This window comes from Vicia villosa, linkage group LG7 (genome assembly GCF_029867415.1).
Source record: "Vicia villosa cultivar HV-30 ecotype Madison, WI linkage group LG7, Vvil1.0, whole genome shotgun sequence".
NCBI lineage: Eukaryota > Viridiplantae > Streptophyta > Magnoliopsida > Fabales > Fabaceae > Vicia > Vicia villosa.
Genome location: NC_081186.1, coordinates 131,982,287 through 131,992,488, shown reverse-complemented (window position 1 = coordinate 131,992,488; position 10,202 = coordinate 131,982,287). Strand labels below are relative to the sequence as shown.

General features: G+C 31.9%; 1 protein-coding gene across 1 annotated transcript; it reads right to left on the bottom strand.

Annotated features, from left to right (window-relative positions):
* Positions 1-5,566: 5,566 nt before the first annotated feature.
* On the bottom strand, positions 5,567-7,928 carry LOC131618563 (probable beta-1,3-galactosyltransferase 8). Its single transcript, XM_058889757.1, has 8 exons — positions 7,649-7,928; positions 7,336-7,400; positions 7,049-7,248; positions 6,631-6,888; positions 6,360-6,447; positions 6,142-6,267; positions 5,919-6,028; positions 5,567-5,796 (listed from the first exon to the last, which is right to left on the bottom strand). The coding sequence occupies exons 1-8, from the start codon at positions 7,919-7,921 to the stop codon at positions 5,648-5,650; spliced, it is 1,269 nt and encodes a 422-aa protein (XP_058745740.1). The 5' UTR covers positions 7,922-7,928; the 3' UTR covers positions 5,567-5,647.
* Between the last annotated feature and the right edge of the window lie 2,274 nt (positions 7,929-10,202).

Genomic DNA, 10,202 nt, shown 5'->3' with positions numbered 1-10,202 from the left:
CCTCAAATAAGATCCTTGAACAAGTGTGTATTGTTTTTCCTTATATCAAATATGATAATAAAAGAATTTGTGACTCATGTCATCATGCTAAAAACAATGCAAATTACCTTTTCCTTTAAGCTCTTATGTTACTTTACACGCCTTTGGTTTATTACATGTTGACATTTGGGGACCATTCTTTTTTCCATCTTTATATGGCCATAATTATTTATTAACTATCGTTGGTGATCATACTATGCATACTTGGATTTTTGTAATGACAGTTAAGTCTGAAACCAAAATTCTACTGAAACATTTTGTTATTTTTGTCAAAACTCAGTTTAACCAATATGCCAAATCAATTAGGTCGGATAATGGATCATAATTTCTCTATCAAGATTTTTTTGATAAATTTGGCATCCTACATCAAACTTCTTGTGTTGATATTCCTTAACAAAATTCTAATGTTGAAAGAAAGCATGGTCACATAATGTCAATAGAAGCCAACTTTTTCACACCAAACTACCCAAATGTTTTTGGTCCTATGATGTTCTTCACGCTGTTTATTAGATCAACTGATTTCCCAGTCCTATTTTGCAAAATAAGTCTCCTTTTGAATCACATTATAATAAACCTCCTACTTTTCTTGACCTCGAATTTTTTCGTTCATTATGCTACGTTTCTACCTTAGAACAAAATCGTACCAAACTTGATCCACGAGCTAAAAAATGTAACTTTCTAGGTTTCAAAGTTGGTACGAAAGGTTATGTTGTATTTTATCTCTCAACTAGAGAAATATTCATTTCTCGCAATGTCTTATTTTATAAATCTATTTTTCCTTATGCTGAAATTGCTTATTCTTCTCTTAGTATTGACTCTGCATATAAAAATTATTCCATATTTCTATTTGATGATCCTACTGATCCCGCAGAGTAGGACATATCACAATTGCATATCCAACCAACCTCAACATAACCTATCTCAAAATGAAGGAAGAACTAACCACATGATTAGTTTGGAGGTGAGTCATTTTCTAATTTTCAAAAAAATGTAATTTTTTTTAAGATTTGGTGTTCAACGAATGGATATAAGTAATTTAATTAGTTTATTAATATTCTAATATTGTAAATCGGCTAAAATCATATCAGATTTAGCAATGTTAAAAAAAAATTAAAAAATGCCACCGTAATATTTTTTAAGTCAAGTGGCAAGTCAACCGATTTAAGAGGTATCACTAATAAGGTTTTTAATAGAAATTATATTTTTATTTATTTAAATTAGTGTAGAAAGTGGGAAATTGTGGTTTTGAAGAGAAAAATAGATTTTTTAAATTAAATTAAGGGGAGTGAATAGAATTATTGAGAGTTGAGGGGATTATTAGAATTAATAAAATAAAAATAGGGTTTTATTTAAGTAGAGAGGGAGAATAGAAAGGGGATTTTTTTGTGAAACAAGGTGTCAGTAGAGTTGAGAGGAAAACCCTAGCAAAGCAAGAGTAGGAAAAGAGTTTCCATAACTAAAGCTTGAAGGTTTTCCGTGAATTCAAGGTAAGGGATAATTGTTCATGATATGAGTGTTTAAGCATGAATGATAGATGGGAATCCTTAACCCCTTTCATTTTTTCTTTCTTTTTCCTCCATAGACGAGGAGTTTGAATCTTGAGATGGTTTGTGCAAAACCTTTCTATATTATTGTGATGTAATGTTGTTTCTATGCTCTGTTGATTGTTGAATTTTGTATGGATTTATATGCATAGTTCTAATTTTTTATGTTCATGAAAAGATGTTTTGATTTGATGAACATGATGATGATTTTGTGGCAAATTGATGATATAATTGTTTAATACGTGCATTATTGATGTGCTAAATGTTATATTGTTGGTGCATGATGATTTGTTGTGCGGGCGGGGTTGTTTGGAATTGAAATCGGGGATCTTGAGGTGCAGTCATGGCGAAAACACTGTTTTTCGCGTCCTGCACAGTGGTGACGGGCGTCACATACGTGACGAGCCAACTGTCATTGCACTGGGGAAGACGTCCCTTTGGGACGCACTGACAAGCATCAGCAAGGCGAAGGGAAGATTTCCAGAGCCTTTAAGACGGGCTCCTTTGCTTGTTTGTCAGCAATGACGAGCAAAGTGACTGGGAATGGTGACAGGTTAGGGTGACGACCGTTATTCCTGGAAGGCCGATCGTCAACTCTTTTGTTGACCGATTATGGTCGTTTGACTCAATTTTTTAATAAGTTTCTAGTTTTGCCGACTGTTTGATGGTGTTTGACGAGTAATGATGATAACTTATATACTTTTAATTATTATGTTAAGTTATGATGTTTAGAAATTATGTGTTGATGCTGAGATGTTTTGGTTCAAGGGAACCATTGATGTGGCCTTACAATGGCAATACGAATACATGTTGAGTTTTAGGTTCGAGAGGAACCAGTGACGGGTATTAAAGTTGGAGGTTGAGATGAGTATGGCATATCTTTGTCTAACATTCATGCATCATGTATAATGGAGATAGGTAGGACTTTGGTTTAGTAACAAGTAGGACTTCGGTCCATTGACGAGTAAGATTTCGGTCAAGTGACTAGTAGGACTTTGGTCTAAGTGACGAGTTTGATGTTTCAGTAACACACCTATGAATATCCGAAATATCGGTACCACATGCATTTGAGTGGGGGAGATGAATACATTGCATACATAAATGCATTTGTGATTGATTATTGATGTGGATGGATTATATGATTGATTAATTATGCTAATTATAATATCCTTGATGTTTTATGCACCATTAACATATGTGAATGTATTCTTATCCATTCCTATTTTATGTGTTGTCCTATATGCCTATTGTTCAAATACTCAGGTAGAGACTGAAGAGCATTAGCTGTTGCTTGTTTAGAGGATGACATAGTCCACCTGCTTCGTTGTTTTTATCTTATGCGTTGTTTAGTTTTTCCATGTGTCGCTCTTATAGCATAACACTGGGCTACGAATACCATATTTTGTTTCTCTGCGAGTTGTTGAATCAACTAGTTTTATGATTAAATGAAGTGATTTTCTATTTATGAAACAAATTAAATATGTGTTGACACTTTAATTCCGCTGCCATCATAAATTGAGAATGTTATGCTGAGAAATGTAGTACCCTGTCATACCCAAAATTTTGACCCCCCTAAGATGTCACATCATGTGACATGTGGTATCTCACATATTTCAATTAACTCAAAGCATAGACTCATAGCAGGTGCTTGTACACCAAGCCCTCAAATTAGGGTTTCAAGTTAGGAAATTCAGGCAAAGGATCAATCAATGATTGAAATTATCCTCAACATAATTATAGAGTTCAAGATGCTTCATTCATCTACATATGATCTTCAATCTCAAGGCATCAAGCCTCAAGTCCATCAAAGACACCAAATTAGGGTTTTTGAATTCATCAGGAACTGAAATCAAGGCTTTCACCTAGGAAGAACCTTAAGCTTCAAAACATGATTCAAAGAGCTCATGTATCTTCAAATGATTCCCCCCATCAATGTCTAAGCCAAGATGTACTTCAATTCAAGTTCAACAACTCTCAATTTCATCTGGTCCACAATTAGAGTTTTTTGACCTAATTCACCTGGGAAGTTAACTTTTGATCAAGACATGATCCCATGGCTCAAATCATGGTTTAACAATCTCTAATACTCCATTGTGAGTTACTCATATCACTCATTTGGTTAGGAGAGATTTCCTCAGTTGAAATCCAGAAGATTACAGTTCATTTGGAAAAAGTCACTCATATCACTTATATTTGAAATTTAAAGTTTTTTATTTATAATATTTATTTTATATATTTGACGAGTAGATTTTAGCCATAAATGTTTTTATGTTTGGAGGGAAGATTTTCGTTAAAATATTTAGTAGTATGTAAATATTTTAAGCAACGTTTAACAAATGTAGTTTTTTTATTTCGAAATCATGTAACAATTAAATATTGTTCCCGCAAATATTTAGGAAACATTTATCAAATATTGTCAAAATATTCGTTTTGTAACGTTGAAAAATCATCCTCATAGGAGTTTAGGGGACGATTATATGATTTTGTGTATAACTTGTTGGCAACAAGTATAAATTGTTGCCAGAAAACAATTTTAAGTAACAATTTTTACAAGTTGCATAAAAAAGTGTTGCCAGAGACAACAAATGTTGTAGTGCTTTGAAGTTTCTTGCACCAACAAAAGAATTCATTTAAGCCAACATAAATATGCATTATATATTCTTGCTAATACGAGGATGCTTGTAGCCAAACCTTTTACCACTCCAATGATAAAGACACAAAGCCTCTCCATGATACTACATTTATTCCTCATGATTCAACTGCATTTTGACGCCTCATCGGTCGTCTTCTCTACTTAAAAAATACTCACCTTAACATTAGTTTTGTCGTCCAACATTTAAATCAATTTATGCGAAATCCAACCAGAAGTTAGTACGAAGCCGCTCTTTGAATTATTTGTTACATTAAACATGCTCTTGGACATGGTTTATATTTCTCTTTTGATTCACCAATTCATCTCAAGGCCTTCAGTGACTCCGACTGGGCCACTTGCCTTGTCTCTCATAGATTCACCACTGGTTTATGCATTTTCATGAGTTTTTCATTAATTTCCTAGCGTTCAAAGAAGTAAACAATGATATCTCATTCCTCATATGAAGTTGAATACATAGCACTAGCTTCTACGACTTGTGAACTTCAATGGCTTACATATTTACTTCAAGATCTACACATCTCATTCATAAAAATCGACTCTTTTATCTTGTGACTGCTGCTCTACTTGACATATAATTATGAATCCAACCTTCCAAAAACGAACCAAATATATCGATATTGATTGTCACGTTGTCAGTTAATGACTAGTCTTGTTCACCAAACCGCATGAACCCAACCTTTCTGTGCTATTTTTTCGCAGATGGGACTGTTGTTAAACATACATTCACTAGCTTAAATGGGGGATATTAGAAGTTAATTACTTGTTATTTCCTTCCTATTTTCTAGTCTAAGGAGTTAATTGCTTATTATTTCTTTCGTATTTTCTAGCCTTAATTTCTTTCCTTTTTAGGCTTACTTATATAGCCGTTGGAGAATATCCGGTCATTATTTTCCCATGTAATCAACTATAAATTCATGTAATCATTCACTATTTTAATCAATAAAAAATATGAAATTATTTCACTAATATTATGTGTCAAGCACATTATGAGCGGTCAAGGAGATTTTCACGACAATAACCAAAGATTACACTCATCCACTATCCCCACCACTGCTTGATCAAAGTTTGATTAAATGCCAATGAAGTTATAGGTAAAAGAATCACTAACCTTTTAAGAGGGACCAAATTTATAAATACCTAACTCAATAGATAGGTCGATTTTGCAAAACATAAATCTAAAAGCCCTAAAAAAAATTGATTTAATTCCAAGTGTTGCATTGGTGATAATTTTCAATTAACTCTTCTAAAAGGATTATTTCTCAATTAGTTAAAGCTTAATTGATATACTAATAGAAACATATTAGGGGCAAACTATATTGGAAATTAAAAATCCAAACAAAATGAAAGTTTACTCAAATATCATCTCTCAAAAGGAAATGGTGACAATTTACTCTAAATAATTACTTATGAATTAGATTTCAACATTCCAAACAGCTCCATCTCCTTCCCCACAAGCTTTGTGAACATCTTTCATTCTCTCCACAGATTTGCATATGCCACTGCATTTCCAATCATAAGAAGCCACACACATGTTTCCTGCCCTTGCCTTCCATTCACAATCTGAATTGACAAAAAATAAATGAAAAATATTAACTACATTAAAATTTTGTTGAATACAAATATTTTGTAGATAAAGTTGTTTTTTAAAGAATTAATAAACAAGGGAGGGGGTACAAAGTAACCTGGGGGTGTGGCACAACACATGGAACGTTCATCAACATGTTCAACTTCTAAGCCCAATAACCATGCTCCTAGAGACACATCTTCATTTGCATATCTATGCAATATGGGCCTGCATTATAAATAAATAAATAAATAAATAAATATTTATTTATTTATTTCATAAGTTAAAAAATAAATAAAAAATATTTAATTTTTAACAAAATAAAAGGATGGTGAAATTACCAATTGTTGGATATATAGTCTGCAAGATCCCTAGAAATGGCATATAATTGTCCTGTGGCATGCCTAAAATATTTGTTTCCTTCTTCTCCAAATTTCCAATACTCAGCCTCATGATACTTTACCCCTCTATCACAAAAATTAAAAATCATTAATGCAAATAAAATTATTTAATTAATTTATAATAACAATTACTCTTTTAATTAAATAAAAAAACTCACTTTTGATATAGAACTGGACCGGATTTCATGCAACCAATATAGACGCGGGGTGTTGACCGATACTTCGCAAGTGTAGTCACCAACCTACCTGCATTATCAAAAAAAAAATTATACAAAAAATTTATATACAAAACTCACATTATTCCGTCAGTTCGATATTGTACATTTTCTAAAGGACAAAACAGTAACGCGTTCTCACACCAGAACCAGACAATATTCAGAATAATTAAAAAGACCGAACTTGAAAATGAGTTCGATTAAAGAAACTTACCAAGATTTAAATGTATGTCATCATCAATCTTGACATAGAAATCAGCATCCCACATGGAAGTAACTGTTGAAAAGAACAGTCTTGTCTTGGATGATAATTCAAGGTAGCCCTCAACATGGTCTAACCTAAGAAAATCATTGTGTTCTGCTTCTTCTTCATCAATTGATTTATCAAGAATGCTTCCTGGTGTTGTGCTATGTCCAATCATGAACCTCACAACAATCCCCTTCTCTTTCTCTAGTTCCTTTAGCTTATCTCCTAGTTTAAATCAATAATAAAAATTAGATTTAGAATTAAATCGATAAATCACGCGATCGTTTTATTTTGAATCGATTTAATAAAATTAAAATATGAATCGTTCAATCTTAATATGTATTGATGCGAAGATTAGATCATGTTGCGAGTAACGTGTACGTACCATTAGGCAGCCATGTTTCGCGGATCGAGTCTCTTCGTTTCTTGCTGCTAAAGGCAGTGTTAATGCCAATCACCACAAAAGCTTTCTGGATACTATGGTTAGAACCATGTTGTTGTTTCAGGTGTTGTCCACCAATTTGGCTTGTTGTCTTAGATGCTGTCAATTCCATTCCTAATGTTGAAATTGCCTTGTCCAAAGACCTATTAATTGTTGTGCACAAATGATTATCAATTAATGTATTAAAATTAAAATTTAATCAAAGAGTTCATAATATAAATTTATGTTACTTGATAGCTTGACGAGTCTTTGTGACTTCCTCAATCACATCCCCGGAACCACCTTCAATTATTTTCTATATAAAAAAAATAAATAAACATGAAATATTAGTTAGATTTGTCACAATTTATTTTGAATATCTGAAATCAACTGTCTTTTAGTAGAAAAATTCGTTCACTTAATCATTAATTAAAAATTAATTGTGATCACATATATGATAAATTTCGAATCAAGAAATAAAATTATATATTCAGCCACTTGAGTGAGTAAAATCCAAATAAATCTATTTTTACGCAAAATCCAGGCGAATCTATATGTACTCACTCGTTTGTGACCACCGTCATGTCTGATCGATAGCGCGGTGCTTTCGTGGTTGGAGGAGGGGCTAGTCCACATTTGACCAGTGAAGAGTGTTCCAGCAAGAAAGCAAGCAATGCATAGGAATAAAATGGTTTTTGCAGAAGCTGGCTTTCCTCTCATCTTTTTGATCACACAAAGTGGCCCTTGACACAAAGAGACTATGTAATACCAATAGATGAGTTTCCTTTGTGAAGGTTGCACCTTGAATTTAAATTGGGCCCTAGGTGAGAATTCCATGAGAAAAAAGGTTAGCAAATACTAAAAGACAGTCAAGATTGTTTTGTTTTTGCATATTTTATGTTTGAAAGCAATTGATGAGATTGGGCACATATATGACAATTGCCAACTATGTACTATGTTAGGTTGCATGAATGAAGTAGATAAAGCTTTATTAGTCCTAAAAACACGCTCTTTAACGGTCGATTTTTCTATGTTCATTGCGCAACTCGACAAAAGATTACGTGAGTTCCACTATTTTTCAAATAATGAAAATAAATGACACTGAACAAATATCGTGATTTATTTGTTAGTTTAGTGTAATCCATATGAGTTTCACCGAAAAGATACGTAATTGGTCTTAATGGTGAATGATTCAAACATTTTAAAAAAGTAATTAGAGTTTGATTTCTTACTCTTATGTAAGAAGTTAAACCGTTGTGAAGGTTTTATACTAATATAAAAATCACTAAATAATCTTTTATTTTTTAAAGTGTGTTCTTAGATCTTTCTTTTTAATAAAAATCAAATGTGAAGTTAACGCTATAAGTAAAATGTAACAATATTTTATTTAATAGTAATTAAAAATTAAATTTTTAGAGGTATTAAATGTCCGCATTCACACATTCACTGATTATGTGATTGCCTGATTTAGATCAAACAATTCAGATCTCAAACAAAATTTGAATTCTAAGCCCTTCAATCACACATGAAATTTCAATTTAGATCATTGTTGGATCTAGAAGAATTCGGTCGATACAATTTTTAAAGTGGTCATCATAGCCATCAATTTTCAACATTTTACATGAGAATGTGAAGATTAACCATTATTAAACAACGGCGAATATTTATATTTATAAAGAATAATTTATTAAATACAATTATTTTTTAAATAATGCATTGTTATTAAAATGTTTTTGATAAAAAAATAAAATTAGGATTAACTTTATAAGAAAAACATAATAATTTTCTATTTGACAATGTAATTTTCAATTTTAAAACAACCTGATTAATGTAATTTTTAAGGTGATCATCATAGCCGTCGATTTTAACATATTACGTGAGATTGCAATGATTAATCACAGTCCAACAACGATGAAAATTTTCATTTATAAAAAAAAATTAAATAGAAATATTTTTAAAAAATTGTCGATTTTAAAAGAATTTGACTAATACTATTTTTTAAGGTCGTCTCCTAACCATTTGCATATCACATGAGCATGCATGAGATGTTTAGAATAGGAAGTAGCTTTGAAAGTGTGAAGAAAACCTGTTCAACTTTCTCTAGAACACACAACAATGCTAATTTTAATGCATGAAAATAGACTAAGATAAGAAGTACATAGTTACCCGAAAATGATATGTTGAATGATTGAAGGATTATGTCAATTTTGACTAACAATTCTTAAAATAAGAAGAATAATAGGCGTCATTGGGCACCAAATTCTAGCAATATATCTATTTTTGGTTTCTATATATGACATTAATTATAAGGTATATGGTGTGTTTTGATGATATTGGTAGTTTGTTCATGTGGTTTTGATGATGCAACAAATTGAGATATTGAAAGAGCTTAGTTCCTTCATTTGTGTGGGCAATTTCTCCAACACCAATTACGTGTGCAGTAAATTTGGCGGAATACCTAAATTAACGGTGGGAAAATTAAAATGGAGGTGGTAACAAAAATAAAATAAAATAAATTGAGAGAAAATTAATATAATGCAAAGGACTTTCAAAGATTTTCTTTCCAACCATTTATAACAAACACAAAAGGTTTTACGCATTCGAAAATTTTAAAACCAAACTATAAAAAGATAGAATGCACATCGGTCTCAAAGTACACACTATTCTAACTTAAAAGTCTCATACATATAATTATTGGTCTCAGGTACACACTATTCTAACTTAAAAGTCTCGTACATACAATTATTACTTACTTGAACATCAGAGAGTTTGTAAATGTTATCCCCGACTTTGGCTAATATGCATAAGGATTTTACTTATGCACCATGCATAAGCCTACATAAGTCATTGGATCATGTTTTTAATCCAGTATTGAGTATTGAATATTGAGTATTGAGTATTGAGTGGTGAGTATTGAGTAATAACAATTGATGTCTAGAATTTGATCCAATGATCCAAGGGTCCCTAATAATCTATGCATGGTGCATAGATTTTTATCTATGCACGGTAACTGCACCCGTTATCCCCTATTTTCATTGTTGCATCACTATAGCTTTGAGATTTACATGGGATCGTGAATGGTGAAAATTCTAGCTAAAACCCTTACTAGAATTCATCA